The sequence below is a fragment of the Anguilla anguilla genome, chromosome 1, assembly GCF_013347855.1.
Source record: "Anguilla anguilla isolate fAngAng1 chromosome 1, fAngAng1.pri, whole genome shotgun sequence".
NCBI lineage: Eukaryota > Metazoa > Chordata > Actinopteri > Anguilliformes > Anguillidae > Anguilla > Anguilla anguilla.
The window spans coordinates 29,885,205-29,907,477 of NC_049201.1; the positions used below are offsets into that span (position 1 = coordinate 29,885,205).

At 43.1% G+C, this 22,273-nt stretch overlaps 2 protein-coding genes across 6 annotated transcripts in view; one reads left to right on the forward strand and one right to left on the reverse strand.

Moving 5' to 3' along the window:
* The first annotated feature begins 790 nt into the window (after positions 1-790).
* id2a (inhibitor of DNA binding 2a) lies at positions 791-2,831 on the forward strand. Its single transcript, XM_035388352.1, has 3 exons — positions 791-1,261; positions 1,608-1,668; positions 2,256-2,831. Exons 1-2 carry the CDS (start codon positions 911-913, stop codon positions 1,662-1,664), a joined length of 408 nt encoding a protein of 135 aa, XP_035244243.1. The 5' UTR covers positions 791-910; the 3' UTR covers positions 1,665-1,668; positions 2,256-2,831.
* Positions 2,832-5,380: 2,549 nt separating this feature from the next.
* The window catches only part of LOC118228800 (kinase D-interacting substrate of 220 kDa B-like), a 53,537-nt gene continuing 36,644 nt past the window's right edge, over positions 5,381-22,273 (reverse strand). For 2 of the 5 annotated variants that reach the window (XM_035420229.1, XM_035420238.1), the window contains exons 23-29: positions 18,462-18,640; positions 16,519-16,739; positions 14,628-14,744; positions 9,987-10,097; positions 9,395-9,493; positions 8,462-8,701; positions 5,381-7,345 (exon numbers count right to left, since the gene is read on the reverse strand). In XM_035420229.1, the coding sequence (XP_035276120.1) occupies positions 6,344-7,345; positions 8,462-8,701; positions 9,395-9,493; positions 9,987-10,097; positions 14,628-14,744; positions 16,519-16,739; positions 18,462-18,640 (1,969 nt within the window). In that variant the 3' untranslated portion in view covers positions 5,381-6,343. Of the gene's footprint in view, positions 7,346-8,457; positions 8,702-9,394; positions 9,494-9,986; positions 10,121-13,319; positions 13,402-14,627; positions 14,745-16,518; positions 16,740-18,461; positions 18,641-22,273 lie in introns of all 5 variants that reach the window. The other 3 variants (XM_035420266.1, XM_035420257.1, XM_035420247.1) reach the window with 3 other exon arrangements.

Below are 22,273 nucleotides of genomic sequence, written 5' to 3' on the forward strand. Positions count from 1 at the left end.
CCTTTTGAAACAACTTATGTGGCTGAATATGTGGTTTTCTGTGACTGCAAGTAGGGCCAAATTTGAATGAATTAATTGGTATGTTCTATAGGCTATGTCAAATGAAAAAAAAATGAATATATATATATATATATATAAGGGTAAAGGAATGTTTGAGGAGAAAACCAGGTTGTGCTGTCACTGGCAAGATTATAATGCTAATGTTGCATGTTTAATAATGTATCCATTTCCAAACATTGAACACAGAGCAAACTGTATCAACTGCTTAATTTAATGGATACAGTCAGGCTGGAAATGCCTAAATCATTCTGTGTTTGTCCCCCATATAACGTAGTTCTTCTTTCGTTTGACCAGATATATTATTTCTTTGTTTCCTAACTTTATATAACAAACAATTTATTTTAATTTTAATATATGCTGTTATTTTAGGAATATATTGATATTGATAGCTAGATGTTCTTAAATGAAGACGAAATTTCCATTCAGAGAATACAACCTCCAAAGTTATGCTCAGGTTTAATAATCTGATGCAAATCATTCGTTCTATTGAGCAGAATCATGTATAGGAATCAGTTTACCAAATTACCCGTTCAGGCTGTTCGCTGTTTCAGCACCACCTCCAGAGCTAGCTTTCACTAGTTAAGAACGCGGAAGACGTGGGAGGGGTTTGGGAAGGAGGCGGGCTAGACGAACGCAGTGGGTGAGAACAGCGATGGACGTAACCCTTTAAGCCAATCAGCAGCAACTCAACCCCTGCGTGGCAAACCCTGCTCCGTAGATATATAAACAGCAATGACAGCTTGCAAATTCACTTCGTGTAGTTAACAGCACGGAATAGTTGCTATCCAAAGGAGACACAGTAATCGTAGTTTTTAACTAAAATACCGATCAACTCGCTCGAAGTGTCAACATGAAAGCAATAAGCCCAGTGAGGTCCTTCAGGAAAAATAACGCCAATTTATCGGAACACAGTCTCGGAATCTCCCGGAGCAAGACACCCGTGGATGATCCTTTAAGCCTACTCTACAACATGAATGACTGCTACTCCAAGCTGAAAGAACTGGTGCCCAGCATCCCGCAAAACAAGAACGTTAGCAAAATGGAAATCCTTCAGCATGTTATTGACTACATACTGGACCTGCAGATTGCGCTCGACTCAAATTCCGCTATAACCAGCCTCCACCACCAGCGACCGGGGCAAGCGACATCCCGGACACCCCTGACAACTCTCAACACAGACATCAGCATCCTGTCCTTACAGGTAGTAGGCTAAGTGTTCTTGAATTGTGTTGGAATTAAATGTTCATATTCAGCCCTCGTCCATAGTGGTTATAGGCAATATTTTGAAAACAAGGATTTACTCCCATCGCTGTCTAATCTGAAGATTTTTGTTGCAAGCCAAAGCTTCGTATTTAGCTGTAGCCTATGTCCTGTCATGTTTAGCTGGTCCTCGAAAAATGGAAATATTGTAGCTTTATACTAGAACGCTCTTTGTGGTTTCATCTGCACGACTTTATATTGTGCAAGTAGTCTAGCCTACATGACATGTCGAAATTAACATGCGTTCGTTTTTATTATTCACTTATTTATGTATTCATTTATTTCAGTCTGCTGAGTTCTCGACAGAATTGACGACAGACGACAGTAAGACCCTATTTCGTTAAACCGGTAAGCATTTTCCTGATTTCCTAGCCCATATTTCTACACAGTGCAGAAGCCTATAGCCCACAACAATTTTGCAGCGGCCACAATTCATGTATTGGGAAGGAATGCACATAGCCTAAATACAGTTTATTTGTTACATTGTGATGAAATGCCGCCTAACTGCGGGAGCGGTACCGACTGCGCTGGCATAGTCTAAATGAAAATGGGCTTATCGGCTTTCAATGTTACGCGAAAATGTTAAAAGTCTAAAAATGTATTTGGCTCTTGATTTTGGTAGGCTACTGGATTTTAAATTACGCAGGAATCTTAAGAATTATGGTTGTTTGGAATAGGCTACCTCGATGTTGTAGGCTAATTGGCGAAAGAGGAAAGCAGACGCCAACAGAACTGCCATTAACTTGATCCTTTCCAGTTCGGAGTTGTTGGGATGTGCTTCTGGGCAGAGCGTGTGTGTACATCTGGAAACCCGGGTTTGCCCAGTATTTGAGTGTTTGGTTAAATGTTAGAACTGCGGCTTCCTCTCTGGCGCCAGTCTGTCCGGGTCTCGTTTGCATTTTCTAAACACGCCTCTCTTTCTCAATCTTTTGCAGGTGTTTGGTTAAGACACAAAACACGGGACCTGGAAACTGACTTTTTTCCTCCTCTGTTTTGTTCTCGATCTGGATTTTTTCTTTAATTGAGTCGAGAGACTTTCATAATTAAAAAAGGACAATCTATGTGTTGTGTTATATAATACGGACATTTATAGTTATTTATAAATAGACTTGTTTTGTCCTTTCTTCAAACGGAAGGCTCACTATATTCCCAATAGTGGGAGAAAATGAAAGAAGATTATTGTCCCGAGGATCCCCCATAAGAAGTCTTTGCTTTTTTGCGAAGGTGGTGTGTGAATAGGGCGACTTCGTTACTGTAAAAAGTTTAGTCTGTTTTGTCAGAATTGTTACTGTTTTGGCACGTGAAGGACTGGACGTTGTAAAAAAAAAAAAAAAAAAAAAAGTTGAAACCACGTGAACTCTATAATTGGAGTTTCATCTTGTATAGTAGCGGAAATTGCAAATTTCTGCAGAACATGTAATGCTGTAATTAATTTTGCTGAAACTTTTTATAAAAGTAATAATGTAAATTGTACCTTTTATACAAAAAATAAATGAAATGCTTTATTTGAACATGCCTCTGTGGAAATGTATCAAGTTGAAGTAGCCATGAATGTGAATTATTATTATATATATATTTTTCATTTGGGGTGGAGGGTGGGGGAGGGGTGGGTGGGGGGGGGGGGGGCGGGGGTACAGTACAGGTCTAGTGGTTTGGTGGTTTATGGTTTGTTAGTCCCTGAATATCTTAGGCTAAACTCTTGCCAGATAGCCTTGTATCAAGGTGATGAATGTAATGATGTCTATTTACAAATCAGAAAATGTAACACTTGATTTGTTGTTGTCTGCAGTCTACACAATGCTTTTTAACCGGGACACAAGTTCATCTCCATCTAGACAAGTTAGTGTGAAGGTATTTCTGAGAGAAGTACTTGCGCATGAGAAACATGGTGCCTTCTCTTTCTTTTACCTGGCCAGCATTCCGGAATGTTCTCACAACATTCAGCTTTGATTCCTTTATTCTGAGGTACAAACATCATTATGCCAGATTCTTATTTACTTAAATCTGGTTTAGGGCAGTGTCCTTTAAACATGACCTGTGATGGCCAACGTTAATAACCTCATAATTTATAATTGTTCAGGCAATGGAGGCGATAAATCCGAAAACAACTATTAACCCAGATTTAACAGGTGTCTATCTGGCTCCAGACTGTCTGACAGACCTGGCAGTCTCTGTTCTTGACTCAATTTACCATGGAAACTGCCCAAAGGACACCAGTCACTGACCAGTACAGTAGGCCTTTACTGGTAATTAAAGCCACACAGGCAATGTGGCTGTGATCTCAGTGGGAGTGAAGAAAGTTAGACTAGGCTAACTTATTTTGAGTTATATGAAAGGAAAATGTACACACGCCATTGGTTGAAATATGAATACCATCTCAGAGGCTGTTCCCTGTGGAAATTTCACACTCCACCAAAACTTTGAAATATAAATTAAGATACAATTATCCACTCATTATAGCACAATGATGTCAAAGCACTGCCCGTACAATTATGGAAATATTAGAGTTGGGGTTTAACAATGTTTGGGCGATTTGATCAAATTCAGAGCGCCCCCCTCCAGTCCACAGAAGCTAAATATGTTCATGATCAATACGTTTTCAGTTTAGATCAGGATATATGAGCTCATGGCAGGAACTATAACAATTCATTGTTTGGCAAATGCACAGATTCATGTCCATCAACAAATGCAAGTAGATGCTAAATGCATTTTTATGCTTGTTCATTGCTTGTCCTGTAGGCTATTTGTCATAAAAAGCTGATGGAAATTTTTGCCCCGTTGTTTACACAAATTTTCAAAGCTCTTCTACATGAGTACATTCAGTGCATTTTATTAAATATGGCAGTATGCTAAATACTTTATTTGTAAATATGAGAGGAATAAATCGTGAGCTCCCACGATAACATCAGGGTCGTACGTCCATGTCCTCGCTGTACAGACTAGGCGCAGCTGGTTTCAGGTCCGCGGGTAAATCGAAATAGGTTTGTATTGAATGAACGCCACCTACCGTTTGCCACACAATCTTCTGGCAATATACCTAACCCCAGGGAATCGGAACGCATCTTTTTTTCTTTTTTTTTTAGTCGCGTAGATGGCAATTGTTTTTCGTGTCGGTATCCATCCACCTAATGTAGCTACTATATATAGCCTCAGTGCTTTCTAACTGCTTTTCAAATAGTAAACTGGATGTAGGCTATACGCGAGTGAGTATTATCGATATGACAAATACATTGTCAAATACCGAGGTAAAACCCTGAAATATGTGAGAGAAACCGCAGACCATTTTATGTGTATAGGTAAAGGCTATGCCCTGTCTACAAGAGCACGGCATAGAAATAATAGAGGCTATCTAAGCCTAGCCCATAATACGGGTAGATATACGATTCGTGCTTCATACGCACTCACTATCGATCCAGATAATTAAAAATACATATATAGCTGACATTGAGGTTGAAGTTTAATTGACTGTATGTAATTAGCAATCACGTTATAATGGACTGATTTGAAATTAGGAATTGTAATTTTATGGATGAGCGCACACTGATTCCATCCCAAGTGTTTATATGGCTAAATTATAAGTTTGGTACAATCAAACTTAAGAACACAGTTTAAATGAAGACACAATTTGCTGTATAGAAAACATTATCCTGTTCATCATCACCAAGAATGCACGAAATCACATTTTCCTGCAAATAAAATTATTTCTTATGCTGAAAACACAACTGTTCACCAGCTGAAACAACGTCCAGGTCCGTTACAGCTGTTTACACGGGGGTGTGAAGACCGTCACCAAAACTCGTGGCTATAGCCTATCTATTCTAATCAAATCTATTCTATTCTATTATATTCTAATTAGATCCGCATCGGTTATTTCACAATGTATATAAAGAATACAATTTTTTTTGCATAATCCAGAAATTGTATAAATGCAAAGTGCATTATTTAAACCAAAGCCTGGCTTTCTTTTTAAATATAAAAAACGGTCACCGGTTCATGGGTATACGCAAGATCGGACGTGCGAGTTTTTAACAGTGAGAGGGGAAAAAAGCAGAAACAACAGTTTTAATAAAGCAAAATGACCGGGTGTTTATTTTTTACGGCACTACAACGTCAGTTTTCGGCCAGAGACAACACACAGCACAATGCATGCAACACTCCTCACTTACAAACATCAAGTTTCTGCTGATGCCCACGTTTGATCTATCGATATGATTCTTTTGAACAGTCAGCAAGAGGGACAGCGGGGATTCTACTCAAACTTGCCGGTGTGGGAACGAAGATTTACATTACAAATAGGACACAGACTCGCAGAAAAACTAGTTGCTGCACAGACGGTATTGCAGTCTGGCACGGACTAGAAAAGTAGTTTTCTTTATGATGGATGTCGTAACGAATCCCGGAAATACTAGGCAACCTGGACACAATGTGTGGCAACTGCCGCTCAGGGAACAACCCACAAATCCGTAAAAAGCTATACTTGTCAGTCAAACACAATTTACACACAACATCGTACACTAGCCATGCACCTAACTTCAAACACAGCATTTGTTTGCCCTCCAGTTACACTGGCAATTCACTCCACTAGCACCATAGACGACTACTAAGCTCCTATTTATCTGAAATGCTTAACCATTCCTAAACCCAGATTTGATATGTAATGACCATATTTGTACGTCATTATAGTTTCAATATACGTGGTTTTTAGGTCATCCTAAATGAACCTGACATTGATATTTTCTAGTTTCACATTTTAAAGAAACTGATTAGTGAAGCAGCAAAGTAACTGAAGTAAAGTCACAGCAATGAATGTCAGAGCATTCCTTTGTGATTCTCCATTTCTGGTTTGTAAACAAAGTGCAAGCTTACAGTTTTACTTTATTTCTATTTAATCTTAACCATGTACCATGAAGACATCTAACAGACACTGTGGGGCAGGTCTCCAGGTTAAATTCAATTTAATCTTAACATGTACCACAAAGACATCTAACAGACACTGTGGGGCAGGTCTCCAGGTGAAAGGATCTCACAGGATGCTCTCCCTCTCTTCCTCATAGTTGACGGCATCTGAGGTCACGGGGGCGGTGCCAGAGGTCAGGCCCTCCCTCTTCAGGTTGTCGTTCCGCAGGGTGGGGGCGGAGCCGGGGGTGATGATGAGCGGGGTTCCCTCGGTGGACGCGTTGGTGGTGGTGTTGTTGTTGAGGGTGGTGTTGCTGGCGGTGCGGTTGAGGTTGTAGCCGCGGGGCGGAGGCCAGCTCTCCTCGGGGCTGCTGGCCAGCAGGCTCCCCTCGGAGGGCGCCTCCGAGCAGATGGACATGCGGGCGACGGCGGGGTCCGGCAGGCCGCTGAGGCTGCGGGGCGGCCGCGCCCTCATCCGGGCGGGGCCGTCCCCGTTCAGCTCGATCAGCGGCTCCGCCCCCTCCTCCTCCTCGCCCCGCGCCGAGGGGTCGGGCGAGCTTTCGTCGGACCTCATCCCGGAGTCGGACGAGTCCTTCTTGCGGAGGAGGTCGTCCCCCTCGGCTGCCGAGCCCCTCCCCGCCCCCAGCAGCGGGGCCCTGTCGGACTCCTCCGCCCCGGACTCCTCGTCCTCGCTGGGCAGCTTGTGGTAGCGCGGTTTGGGCCCCGCCCTCTCGGCGGCCCGGGCCAGGCCCAGCAGGGAGCGGGCGGAGGCGTGGCCGGGCCTCTCGTCCTCCTCCGAGATCGGGTCGAGCAGGGACGCGTCGGCGGCCGCGGGGGAGGGCGCGTCCGCCGCGTCCGACGGCTTCCCGGCCCTCTTGGGGAACGCCTTGCGGCCGTCGGCGAGGTCGCCGTCCCTGCCCTTGCCCTCGCCCGGCGGGGCCGGGAGGTGGGCGGGTCTCTCCCCGGCCCCGCCCGCCGCCTCCAGCTGGGCGATGTGGGTGATGTACTCTCTGTAGGCGTCGTGGTACTCGGCCTGCTGCCTGTCCGTCAGCTCCGTCAGCTTGCCCGCGTCAGTGGACGACTCCTGGGAGTTGAGGCTGGACGTGCTGCCGGCTCGGTGTGTGCTGGCCTGTGGGCAGTGGGGGAGGATCACAAGAAACCCATTTCAATATCGCAATTCACTATGGAGCCTGAAAGAAATCTTCCACAGAATGACTCCAGCAGAATAGAATAATAACACTGGTGTGTGTGTGTGTGTGTGTGTGTGTATGTGTGTGTGCGTGCGTACGTGCGCGAGTGAGTGAGTGAGAGAGGAACTGCGATGTGTATGTGTGAAAATGTGTTTCTCTGTGTGTTTGTCTGTGTGTGTTGGCATGTGTGTGTGTGAGAGAGATAGGGACTGTCATGTGCATGTGCGAGACTGTTTCTCGATGTGTGTTTGTCTGTGTGTGTGTTTGCATGTGTGTGCGTGCATGTGAGTGAGAGAGGGACTGCAATGTGTATGTGTGAAACTGTTTCTCTCGTTGTGTTTTTGTCTGCGTGTGTGTTTTTATGTTTGTGTGAGAGAGACTGCATTTCACAATGTGTTACTGCATTTGTCTGTGTGTGTTTGTGTGTGTGTGTGTGTGTGTGTGTTTGTGTGTGAGTAAGAGGAAGAGAGAACTGACAGAAATATCTCCTCCTCAGCAGACAGTGGTGGCCCCTGTGTGGTCAGGGCAGCAGTGTGCGGGGGGGGGCTGGGTTGTGGTGGGAGGGCATGTGGGCGTCAGGTCAGCCTGGACAAGGAGCTCCATTAACCTCCTCGGCCGGGGGTGGGGGTGGGGGAAACACACTCACAACTGCTTGTTTCAGTTTCTCACCCCTGCCACGCCCAAATGCCCCAGACAACGAGGGGAAAGGTTAGGGGAGACATTCCTGTAAGCACCTCTCTCCAATTTCTCATGACAGCGAACTGCTCAGTACACAATGTCAGTGTTATAAATGATATCATCGTTATGTATTACATACATTATTATAATATATTATCATACATTACATATGCCAATGTGAAGATAGTACAAGGAGAAACTTGTTTATTTGGCATTCATAAATTACCCTATTTAGGGCCATTTGTAGTACCTGGTTTCCCCAAGTTGCATTTTACAACAAGGGAAATTATTAACCAGAGTTCTGAAGAGTTCTCATTCTGAAAACGTAATGGTTAATAAAGAGCATTTGTGAGCAGAGAAGGTTTGTACGTACGTACCATCCAGGCGGTGTGATTGGGCCTGTGAGTCTCGTCCAGGCCTGCACCGGACAGCTCCTCGAAGCTCAGGTTGAGGCTGTAGGAGAGGGAGCTGTCCCGATTGGACCGGCCTTCATGGGCGACGCCTTGACGCGGCGCTCTCTCCCCGTGTCCTGCCCCACTGCCACTGACCTGCTCGCCTGCCCCCCCAAGGGGGTCCTCCTGCAGAGCTTGGGTCTCCATGTGTCGCAGCTCCACCACCTGCAGGGGGCAGCAGAGAGCCAGAGCCATCACTGAATACACACCGGGCAGGTAACACTTTACAAAATATAATATTTACAACTTCAACAATTATATAGAATTAATAAATAGAACATCTGCGCAGTTTATTAATCATATGATTTTAATATGTCTCATAGTTATTCAATTTAAGCAAGACTCCACACTATTTCTGCCAACACCTCCCCCATATCCTGCTTTATGCATGTGATGGCTTTGGTCCAGACGGCTACCTACAAATGTAACTTTAAACTACGAGACTATGAGTGTAACTGGTCTCAAACTCCAGCAGGGTGCTGCTTGACAGAGGTGGGTTCAGAAAAAAAAATACATATCGTGACACGTGACAGCATGTGCATGTGCATTTCAACATGCACAGCAACAGATTATCGACAAAAAGCAAATAGCTCGCATATTCTAAAAGTAAATTGAAACTAGGCACGGGAACACATTACTACCAAGCTTGAAATAAGCTACTTCTGTTAGTTACAGGCCCATTTATGCTTACAACAAAATTAACTTTGAAACATTTTATGCTGTCCAGTTTGAGCGTTCAAAACCTTTTGACAAGTAAAACTAAACTGTAATACTGTATCATGACTCACACTTATTCTAACTTAACATATACAACATTCAGACTGTTCACATAAAATCAAAAAATGAGTTTTTTTATACAATTCCTTTGAAGAGCTGCCAGTCCCCAAAATTCATGTCCATCTCTTTCTTGAGCTCGAGGAGGTCGCACTGGGACAGGACTCTGCCGTTCACATTGGCCTGGCACAGAGGAGAGGAGCCATGAGGGTCCAGGCGCCTTACGGCCTTCCACACATTTCAAGGACACAGTAATCATACGCAATCAATTCATACTCTGTGTGTGTGTGTGTGCGTGCATCCGTGTGTGGGTGCATGTGTCGGTGAAGGTGCGTGTGTGCCTATGTGTGTGTATCTCCATGTGCACCTGTGTGTGAGTGTGTGTGCCCATGTGCACCTGTGTGTGTGTGTGTGTGTGCGGGTACATGTGTGCCTCTGTGTGTGTGTGTGTGTCTGCGTGTGCGTGCCTCTGTGTGTGTGTGTGTGTGTGTGTGCTTCTGTGTGTGTGTTTGTGTATATATATCCAGGTAAAAAACTGAAGATGGTGAACAATTCACGCGACAATGCAAAGCTATGACCATGCATGTATACACAAGATAAAACTGATTAAATCAAGCCACACAAACTATAAATAAATACCAAGGGGTGAGGCTGCATTAAATGCTGGGTTATGTACCTTCTTGATGGTGCTGGTGTACTGCTCCAGCATGCTCTGGTCCAGGCCTCTGATCTGCAGGAGCTGCTCACACACGGCGTCTGTAGTCATGGAGCTCAGCGGTACCAAGCCCTGTCCAGTACCAGAACCACAGAGTGAGACACTCCCGCACTCATACACGTCTCTGTTCGCTCGCACACTCCCAAACACGCATTTACATCGGTCTGAGAAAAACACCTGCACACGATCAGAACAACAGACAGCGCATAGCATCACACTGATCTGCAAAAACCCAGGAAAGCACTTTGTTTTTTTTTAACCATAGCCATCTTTTATTTCCTTTATTTATTTATTTATTTTTTTTACAGAAGAATAGTTACTTTTAGAACATTTTTCCCATTATAGAAAAAATACATACATTTTTATATGAGCTACTCTCTAAGAAGGAAAATGAGCTCTTCCCCCCCAGATCTTCGATGAGATTGATACAATCTGATCAGATCTTTGATCAGATTGATACAATCTGATCAAAGATCCAGTTTAACTCAATTTTTAACTCAAGTTTAACCAATTTTTCTTTTGCTGTGCTAAGTGAGGAAGCACAACACTGTGGTGGCATATGACCTCTGTGATGGCGTATTCTATAATTTATCTATTAGTGCAGCTGGTCACATCCCTTTGAGCAACAGCACTGACCCCCCCACTGGATTTGAACTTTCTGGTTCAGTTTCCCAGCTGTTATAGCAACACTGCAATGCCTAATACATGCGGAATACATTTCCACTGTATGCGCAATCAACCATACATTGTTACACTGGCCGTCAGTACAAGGAACGGCAATCTTGGACTGCTGTGTGGCTCATGCACTCAAAATGCTGGATTTGCATGTGCAATTCACCCCACAGGCCATTCCTGACTGTGTCAGTGTTGACCAAGAAATTGCCAGCAGAAATCGCCAACAGAGGAAGGGTTCCAGTCAGCAGGTTTTTTCAAGCAAGAGCAACTTTTCTGTTATTGGGAGGGATGCATTATAAATGAGGATAACCAGAGTATTGAGAGCTGTAAAGAACTTCCTGCTCAGTCAGACACAGAATATGTGACTACGAGGCTGAAATGCCTCAGTGACTATCTCCAAGATTAGCTCTGGAATCAAATCAAAAGTAGACAGGGAAATGAAAAAAGGATCCAGGACTGTGACGCAGTCTGTAGGGCAGCTGAATCCCATCTATGAATCCCTGTTTGGCAAGGGGGTTTGATTGGCCAACGTGGCACTTTCTGTACCGTGATCTCTATCTATAACCTTTCCTGTTCTTCCCCTGTCCAAATAAAGTTGAAAACATACAGAAGTACCAAAATAGGGTAGACTGCTTGTTCCACTTTTAGAGCAAGATGTTACATCCACCAAGATTGCTTGATCTAACATTATTTGATTAGCTAACACAAGCTAGCAGACATTTCATTGTGAGGAAAGTGGTATTTGTTTTATGAAGGGAATTCCATGATCACTAACAATTATTAACACTTCTCAGAATTCTATCTCTCAGTTGCAACGGACTACAGAACTACATTTCCCACTTGGCATGCAGTCATCCGGAAGCAGTACACAATGAAGTAGCAATTTTCAGGCATTAGTGTCTGCATGTTTCTGTACCTGTTTCAGGCTGAAATGGCCAGACTGTTAGGGGACATAAGGGAGTGAGACAGAGGGAGAAATAGGTAATAGGTAAGGAGTGCTGAAAAAGTAATTCTAATGAGGCAGAAAAAGCACTGACACCATAGAGGCGGCACACTCATAGAATGGATGCATTATTTACATGCAACAAGCAAGGTTGCCAGGAAACTGATATGCACCAGTAACAGTATGCATTTCTTGTAGGCGCAAAAATCATCCAAACCAAAAACTGGTTCTGAGAGAGACCTGAACTAGCACACCACCCGGAGTAGAGCACACCATTACACATCTCTGAGGTAAAACAGTAATTATAGAACAGCAGCAGAGCAGGAAGCAGAAGCGCTTTACGGGGGAATCGTCTCTTTAAAGGAGATAAGCAGCAGATCAGCGTACAGATGACAGGGAGTTAATGATGCTAATCCCCGTGTCAGAGGGCCCCAGACCTGCTAAAACCACACAATTACACCTCCTTTATAACTGCAGAGAGAGAGAGAGAGGGAGGGAGAGATGAAACACAAATGAAAAAAAGAGGGCCAAAAGAAAGAAAAAAAATGGCACTTTTTGATCTTTCTGTGCACTACTGTCAACTTTTGAGATAGACTACGCTCGGAACAAGCAGTTTTGGAGATTGTTTTCTGGCAATCTGACCCCCATCAAGAACTTTCCGGACTTCTCTATGCTGTGTGGAACCTTCTAAAAGGGCCAATGGTAAACCTGGTGAAGCAAGCAACACCCCAGGCTAACAGAATAAAAGTATAAACCATAAAGGCAAAGCCATCAATCGCGAACAACCGGTCTTAGCAGGGACAGTGTGCCACTGCACCACTGCACACAATCAAACAGTCACAAGCACAGACATACCCAAATCTCCATGCAACATGCAGACCGCAACCCTATTTAAAACCTGGTCTTCCACATCTATGTGATGTACAATAACACGGGAAGAAACTGTGGTTCTCTTAATATAATAAAAGTGAGAAATGAATCAATATATATTAATATATGCCCTGATATATGTGCCCTGGACCACCTATGCTCCTTGTGTCAGTGGCCACCGCACAGCATTGAATTGTCTACCAGTGTCACATTTGTGCTGTGTTAACCGTGTGCAAGAGTGCCCCCTAGCTGTCTGTAACACACTGTAGCTGGTGCTACCCACAAGCAGATAACCTAGCTTCCTTAAAGAATACAATCAAATGGTTGTATAAACGTAACCTGAGGGATTTTTCCAATTCTGTCTAAAACTTTCATTCATAAGGGATAGGGATCACTGGTTGCTGCTCCAAAAAGCTAAAACAGGAACTCAACAATATGTGGTCACAAAGCAGATTAAGCTAATGAATTGTGAGAAAAAAAATTACCGGTTTGCGGTGCGTACCATGTATAGCAACGAGAGTCTGCATGCAGTCTCTGACATGCAATCAGCAAAAACAAGTTGCAGGCATGTGCATGCACACGTGAGTTTGTGTGTGCATGTGCCTGTGCTAGTGTGTGTTTGTGAGAGAGAGACCTTGTGTGCATGTATGAATTGTGTGTATGTGTATTTTTGAGTGTGTGTGTGTGCACGGGGATGCTTGTTCTCTTGTTTCAGTTGATGATGTTCGATGGATTATTGGGGGAGGTGATGGTATACGGAATTTTATTGGGCCAGCTGATAGGGTTTGGTAGGTTAATGGCGGTATGGGATGGGTGTTTGGGAGGGGTTACCATGGGAGAGGCAGAGGGGGTGGGGACACCCTCATTGGCATCTTCTGCAATAACATCCTGACAAAGAACAGAGAGGGGGCAGGACTTGGGTACAGGGGCCAGGGTCCACAAGAGGGGGGATTGCCACACAGGATCTACAACCACGCCAACATCCCTGCACCATCAGCTTGTGACATTGTTGAACTGTCAGAGGGCCGTGTGAGTCCCATCTGAGTCTACCACCACTGGGAGACAGACCCAGCCATTCAGTCAAAAAATGATTCAGCTTTAACCAAACATCACAACAACCCAAAACCTCTAAACAGCTCTAACCCAAACCTCTAACCTCACAATCCAACTACCATGATCTTTACAACACCACAGCTCACATACATATCCCTAACCACATGACTAACCCTTACCCCAAACATAATACCCAACTGTAACCACATCCTTAACTTGACCGGGTCAGTTTTAAAGGCCACAATCCTCATCTTAACCAAATAACTGCTAGCTTCTTTTTCCCCAACCATAACTCAAATCCTACCCCATCCCTAACTACAACTCCAAATTGGCATCTCAACCGTACCTAATTGTAACCTTACCTGATGCCCCAACCAGAAAGCTCAATCATAATCCTCTGTCCTCAACAAGAAAACCCTGACCTAGCTCTAACCCTGTCCCCAATTTTAACCCCAACCTGCACTAGGCACTCAAACCATAACAGGACCATTAAGAGAACACAAGCTAAAGCAGAACATCAGACCCCATCACTACTGCTCCCTGTGTTAACCATACAACCCTGCTCCATTTCTACCCCTACCCTAACCCTCACAGTAACCTCAGGCCTAACCTTAATAACCATAACCATAACCATAACCTTAACCGTAACCCTAATGAGACCTGTGGCACTAACAGGACTGTAGACAGGACCATTTGGACAAACACACCACTGAACAGTGTTGCATGCCACAAATTCAATAGATATGTTATTTAAATGTTTAATCAGTTCATTACATGTCCAATACAAGTCCTCATAAAAAAGACATCCAGAAATAGGAAGAAAATTCTAAACAAAATAAACCTAGAACAGGTTTAGAACGGAACTAAAAAGAAGGCCAAACAATGAATGAATATGGATCATCACCATCACATCATGACTGGATAATTTCAATATGACTGCATCACATCACCGAGATCACATCAACATGACTGGATTCTACCTGAACAAATGTTTAGAAATCCACGATTAAGTGGTCCAGTCACTGCTATAAGCAATGTGTTCATGACTGACAGATACTTACAAGTCCACTGCTGGGATCCCTGGGAAATGTGGTTTTAATGGAAGGGCGGGGTGGAGGATGATGGGTAGTGCCAGCATAATACCTTGGCACATGATAGACATGATGTGGGAAGTACGGCTATGGGAAAACCATTCATGGGGGGGGGGGGAGAAAAGAAAATAGAACATGATCAAAACAAAAATACAGACACCCAATTATGATATAATAATGCAAAGGAAAGGCACACTTAATGAAATATTCATATTAATGGCATATTAAATAATCTAAAGCAAACAAAAAGATGAGACTTCACGATTGAAACAAACCGGTGTGCTGATTAACACTGTCTAGAGGAACGTCCGGGTTCACATTGCACCATTTATCTCTTGACCCTCAGTTAAGGCTATTCAGAGAAGGGTTGTTTTTTTGCACTATGAGCATAAAACTTAAATATTATACTGATATAATACGTTTATTGCCGCATTGCTTTTTTAGTACAATGATTTGATGGCGACTACACACTGGTGTGCATTTAATCTCGCTCTGTGCGCCATTTAGCAATGTACTCCTTAAGGTCTCCTAACTACACTTTACTGTAAATGCAAAACATTAGGCCCGGTCTTCTGGATGCTGGCCATAGCCCATCAGCATGGTTGTCTTGACCACCTGTTGCAGTTTCTGACTACGAAGACACAGCCAACCATGGCTCTGAAAACCAAACACTCCATTAAAGACACTGATGTCTCTGGTTCAGAAGCAAAATCTTGAGTATATGTGCAGTTTATACCATGGGAATAAGTATGCAACATGGAAAGACCAATGCATGTTTATGACAGAGCTTTTTAACCAGGTGTATATGAAGTGTGTTTGTTGGTGCACAGCATATATATATTGTTTCCTTTTTCAGTGGACATATGCTACTTGGCTACAGACCTGATATTCACAATGGGAAAGGTGCAATAGTCATAGTTTAACATGCTAACCCCAGGATTAGGACAGGACCATGAAGGGCTTGCTTATACCAGAGAAACAATGATGACCTCCTGTTGATCCACTCCCTCTCGGGAAGTGCAATGTGAATTTTCTTTTCTGGTAGTGGTAACCAGTAGCTAGTCTCAGACATTTCAGATTGTATTATTTCATATTATACTCCTTATTGGTTATAACTGTGGGTGAATGACCTATGAAAACATATATCATATGGGGAGTTGCTGTACCTTTAAAAGGTGTATTGCAATTGAGACTAAAAAATAATAAGCAGCAGCAAATGGATGCATATTTTTGCTTGTCACAGGAAAAACACATACGGAACATAAATATAATGCATAAAGGTTTACAACAGTTTGGCAGCATGAGACTAATTCAATTTATTTATTTTTCAGATTTTATCGTATGTTAGGAGCGGCCATTCCTGATTCAGTTCCATTGTTTCAGAGCTTGTAATTGATCAATTCACTTTAATTACATTAAATTACATTAAATGTAATTTAATTAGTATAGCTGTGAAGCAAGGGGTGAGAACATAGCTTTTTGTTCTGCTTATGGGAAAAATAAATTGGTTTAAAAAAAAAAAAAACGATACAATTACCATTAGATGTCAACATCAATTGTTATTACTTTGCGTGTTCTTAAAAATCCTTTAGGATATACACTGTGCAACCCGTTTAATGAACATCTTTCATATGTGTGTCGTATAAAACATTTTTCATGTTTAAAATTTTTTTCCCAAAACTTCACATCCATGAAATTAACTTTGAAAATGTATACTGCTGTGGGCAACTTCATTTAAAGTAAATTAAAACAGCGCGTGGAGAAAAAGGGACAACAGACCAGGTCACTGCTACCATACAAACTTTGGAAGCAGTCTGAATTTGAAGATGGTTGGGGAGAGGAGTGCAGTGGAGGGACTCACCCTGTTGTAGAAGGGGTGCTGGGGTCCCGTCATACCGCTGTAGTAGCTACTGTGGGGCGCCCCCCCCTGGGGTGGGAAATGACCTGCGAAGGAACTGGAGGGGGAGCAGGCGGTAGACATCTGACTGAAGACCGAGGTGGCTCGAGGTGGGGCGTCCTGCAGGGGCAGCGTGGGATAGGTCACGCCTCCGATTTGCATCTGGTCCCGGGCGGCACGCACATCTGGAGGAAACAGGAAGCAGGCAGGAAGCAATCAGGGAACGCTGCACCCAGGATGAGGTTCATGGAGCCTCACACATTACTAATATGCAGATTAAAATGCAAAACAAGGTTCTAATGCTATGCTTTATTCATTGAAATAGTTTATTCAATGCTTTTCAATTCTTTAAATTTTTTATAAGAATACCTAGTAGTTATTGTTAATACACAGACTAACCTTGGTACAGTAGTTAAACTAACTCAGCCAGCAACAAAGGAAAGGGGAATTCTAAGAAGGATTTCTGGCAAAATCCATGTAACAATACCTAGTTATAAACATTATTTGTTTGTAAGCTAGCTACCAAAATTCTTAAAGAACTTTTCTGTTATTGAATATTTCCTCCCATACATATGGTGGCAGTAACACTATGTAATTAGTGCCAGTGGCTATTATTCACTCTAATCCACACAGATTATTACAGGAGAGCTAGCACTGATTGGAGGACAGGCATGTTTCACTGGCTAAATCTGGTAAGCTGCAGACATCTAACAAGTACGAAGCAAGCACTTATATGGGAGTAACCCAGGGAATCCTGGCTTAACTGCAACCCACTCAACCTCTGACTATACAAAGCCAACCATCTCCCACTGCCACAGACTCAGTTGGCTTATCAGTCACAGCTGGCCGATGGCATAGCGTCTCAGGCTCGAGCTAGCCGTGCCCAGGCTATAGGGTTCATCCCACGCCCACTGCCAGCAAACTGTTACATGCTGACTCACTTGGCAGGCTGTTCCATAAAGGCCTGCGCCGAGGGGTCAGACATCCTGAACCAGCACTCGGATGGATGCGCTGTCTGGCTCAAATAACGGTGCCGGCTGCCCATGTGTGGAAAATATTTTGCTCAGACTCGTCCTGATATCACAAAGCAAACAACTGTTCTGTGGCTGACGGGGCCATTAGGGCCTCGCTTGGAGAGGGTCCAGAAAATGTACAGCGCTCCGCGTCTAAGCGTTGTTCTCGGAGCAGCTCAAAGCTGAAGCGAGACCACACAGACGCACATCGGACCGTCTCACAAACTCAAAATGTTTCTAGCCCCCTTCCCCAAAAAGTGAATAAGGATCCATTCATACGAGACCCGAGACTGCAAGCAAAATATTCGAAGAAGCAACCAATGGGAAAAATATTTGGTAACTGTGTTCTTCCTTTGTGCTTGTCGCCAGTGGCAACAGCAAATCAAAATAGTTTTCGAATGTAAAGCATGAGCCAGATCGCTGGAGGAACCTAAAACAGACGTCTCATTCATGATGGATTTGAGTTGGCCTTCTCGAAGTGTTTGTCTCGCGGTGGACTGGAATATACCTACTGTAGGTGTTTGGGAGATCAGTTGATATGAGGCTGCTTTTCATGGAGTTGGTCTGATGTAAAGTAGTTTATTTTACCTACTATAGGTGTTTGGGAGATAAGTTGATATGAGGCTGCTTTTCATTGAGTTGGTCTGATGTAAAGTAGAGTTTATTTTACCTACTATAGGTGTTTGGGAGATCAGTTGATATGAGGCTGCTTTTCATGGAGTTGGTCTGATGTAAAGTAGAGTTTATTTTACCTACTATAGGTGTTTGGGAGATCAGTTGATATGAGGCTGCTTTTTGTGGAGTTGGTCTGATGTAAAGTAGAGCTGAGTCGATTTGTGGATGCATTCTCCGCTTTTTGCGGTTGGGGCTGGATCTGGGACCCAGTGCACTGACCTGCAATTATCTCCCTGAGCTTGGGGTCCAGGTTGACGGTGCAGGGCAGGAAGGTCTCGACGTCGTGCGCGGTGAGGACGGGGGTCCTCGAAGAGAGGAACACCTCAAAGCTGCGGATGTCCCCATCGATCTCAAGCAAGGGCTCCACGTCTTTAGTCGTTGGAATGTTTTTTGAAATCCTGTCATGGAAAATGCAACAGACCAACTACAGATGAAGTCCACACATAACCGAATAACACACCAGTACTGTATTCCACAGTAATTGCCAATATTTTAGATGTAGCATCAACAATTGGAGTTATAAACAAATTCAGGATATTCCACGGAGTCTCCCCCAGGTGGACTGCCAGGGTTAAATTGAGTGTTGTTCATCAATACAAATATAGGGCAGGGCAGACTGGTAGCATTAACATTGCTTCATCTCACGCTTACCAAACTTAAAAACATAAAAACATTTTTTTTTTGGAATTGGCAACACGCCCTTTGCTTTGTCTCATGATTACTTTATATCATTCCAAATTTTATAGATGTTTTCAGAATTCTGACTGCATACACCTCACTTCCTGTTGCATCACCCTGATAGCAAGCAGCCTTTCTTTGTTGGGCCACTCCACATTGACACAATCATTTGGGGACAAGATGATTGACGGAAACACCCTCAACAATATTTGTATCTATCTATCATTTGCATATGTGATTCCTATCCCTTGATCATGTAGAGTCAATGTAGCTGTCTTGCAATTGCAATTCCTCCTCATAGATTTCATATATATTTAAACTTGAACTAATGACCAATCACATAAGGCAATGACTAAGATTCTCAACTAATGGCCAAGATCCTGTACCACTTTCATGGTCTAGCAAGCATGTTTGCTATTTCCTGAAGTCAACAGCACTACTGAATGGCGTTACAGCTACTTTCTGTACACAAGTCTCATGAGGTCAGTGACACAAATATTACAGTCCAATTAACACAACAAACTAATGTGTAACATTATTAAAGTAATATTTTTCACATTATTTAGCCTTTTTAAAGTGTTTGTATGGTTTGAACAGAAAAAAGGCACAAGCTTCTCTTCAATCACTCACGTTGGACTTTGAAACTTTCTTTTGAGTACTAAATGTATGTGTATGTATACATGTATGTAGTAAGACTACAAATTTACTGAGGACTGTACAGTTGCCAAAAGTGTCACTTGCTTAAACTCAAGGTTGAGGGCAAAGTGCATTGTGGTTAAGACTTTAAAAAGGCATTGGTTGCTAAAAGGTCATTAAATTTCACAAAGACATTCATTAATCCTTTTGTTCCCACCACATAATTAACTGGGCTCTCTGTATCTTCCAGTCACACTAATAATCCAGTGGTGCTGAACCACGAGATGGCTATTATGATTGTGAAAGCACCCGCCAAACTGAGTCCCTCTCTTCAAAGACAGCTTTTGTGTCAATTTTGAAGTTCTTTTTTATTTTACAAAAAGGCATTGCCACAGACATAATGTAATTAAGATAAATGACTTTCAAAATAAATGGTTCATTCTTCAACAGGGGCAGGGAAGATAGAAACAACAATGGCGCTGAAATTACAAATAACGGTGTGAGGACCCGGCTACCAGCGTTTAAAAGAAAAGCGGTTTGTCTTTTTAAAGCTGGGACCGTAAGAACGTCAGGAATTCTGCAGCCGTTTCACACAATGCGGCTATTTATTAGCCTCAAATTGCAGTACGGGCGAAACTAGCAGTCTACGCGGAGCCCAAAATGTCTTCACCCTCTCCTTCTCTCGGGGCTTATCAGAATGCTAATCAATCCCAGCGCTAGCTCTGCTCTCCTTTGTCTTATTCAGAAACTCCCACATATTGCAGCTGATGGGAAACGGAATAATTCTCCCTCTATTTTCCCGTCACGAGCGCTGAATGCGGCTCTTGACTTTGCGTCCACCCTCCGGAGATCGACAGTAAACACTCGCAGCGAGGCCCGGCGCTCCCGGACGCGTTTAAACAAAGGCCTGAGGAATCCACGTGTTAGCGCATATTTGGTGAAGTCAGGAAAGGGAATCGATGTTCTCAATAGGAATGTCAACAATGGAGGTCACAATCTCGGCTGTCAACATCGGGTCGTGGTTTCCCCAATACATCTAGTGCCCGTGCGAACCAGTTTCCACAGTATTGATGCTCACCAGTGTCAACACTACTACAGTAGCCACGAACCTCCCCACTCCCCAATTTACGCTCTCCAGTGTAGCACCCACTCTTCAGCATCCTCCCACCCCCCTGTGCCTTCGAACTCCTACCCCCCACTGCCTTCACTTTTCAATATCCACACTCCGCAGCGTCCACACACCATAATCACCATTGTACAAATTACACAACTAACAGCTCATGTTTTAAGAGCTTCTTGATGACATCTTGACCACATGGAGTAAGAATATTTTGTTTCCATCCTCCTAAATATTATTAATAAAAAACAATAAAATACGATTGAACACACTGAGTTCGTATACTAATGGACTTAGTATGTGCTAGATTTTGTAGCATGTGCGCTAGCTACAAAACATGCAGAGAAATTATTTTTCCGAGGTTCACTTTCAGATTAATTTTGACTTTCATCCAAAACATACCTCAGCATGTTAAATGACACTTTGGAATAATTATAAATAACTGTACAGTAAGTTGTTGATAACGTTCCAGAGAACAGCTCATTCTGAAAGGTGCTCTTTAAGAACTGCTTTATATATGTCTCTGAAAGAGTCCAAAACAAGCCAAATGTCTGAACTGGACCCACATCCCAAACCACAGCTGTAACATGACTCACAAAGTAGCCTTTGACTTAGGTAAATAATGTTAGCCATTTTCTAGAAAATAAGGGAAAACAAAAATGGTAGGGTCAGTAAATCTATTTCAAAATTTATCAAGGACAGATGCACCAGAGAAGGATGTTGAAGTGGGCCAGTTTTAAAACTAGGCCCAACTCAATTCCTGTTCAAATCCCTAGAGTATGCTGGGGCCTGGAAGAAATGGATTATGGGAAACATACACCAGGGGAACATTAAGAATTCACACCATTTTTGCTAAAAAGGAAGAAAAATGGTTCAATCCTTCTTTTCCTCTAAATGAAAAAGAAAGCAGGGTTCCAGTCACATGTAATTTCTTCCAAATACCCCCAGTTCTCAAAAGTGAGCATGGAATTCTACCCATCTTACTGCAGCCAACCCATGCAGTAGAGAATTTATCTCTCCTCCACGTACACACCACAAGTTGAGCCCCCTCCCACTCTTTTGTGAAGCTTTTTACTTCCCAGCTACAACCGTACTTGTCCACCATTTTTCATCTCGGTCATTTTGAGGTCAAACTCTTTGACCGAGGGCATTTGTGTGGAACCAATATACTGCTCCCCATCAAAGATAGCAGAGCTCTGTTGGGAAAAGAGATGAGCTTTCAGGAGATGTGTAATTTAAAGGGCTCAAGGCTTTCAGGCCAAATTCAGGCCACAATTTTAAACTGAAAGTGCACACCTCTCATCAAACTGCTAGACTGAGAGCACTGGGCAATTCTTCTAAGGACAGAATTGGACAGGAAACGACCATTAAAGGCATGCTGAAATTTTACAGACGACCTCCAGAATGTGCTGAAAATACACACTGACAATCATGTCAAACCAAAGGCTTCAGAACCCAAGGGCAAAGGAAAGTTCAAAAGTATTTGACGAAATATAAAAACCTGGTAGTCCTTTTCTTAAAAGTGGTATTTATAGGATTTCACATAAAGGAAGTCGCACAAATGTGCTTTACAAAAATGTGCTTATCTCAATACGTAATT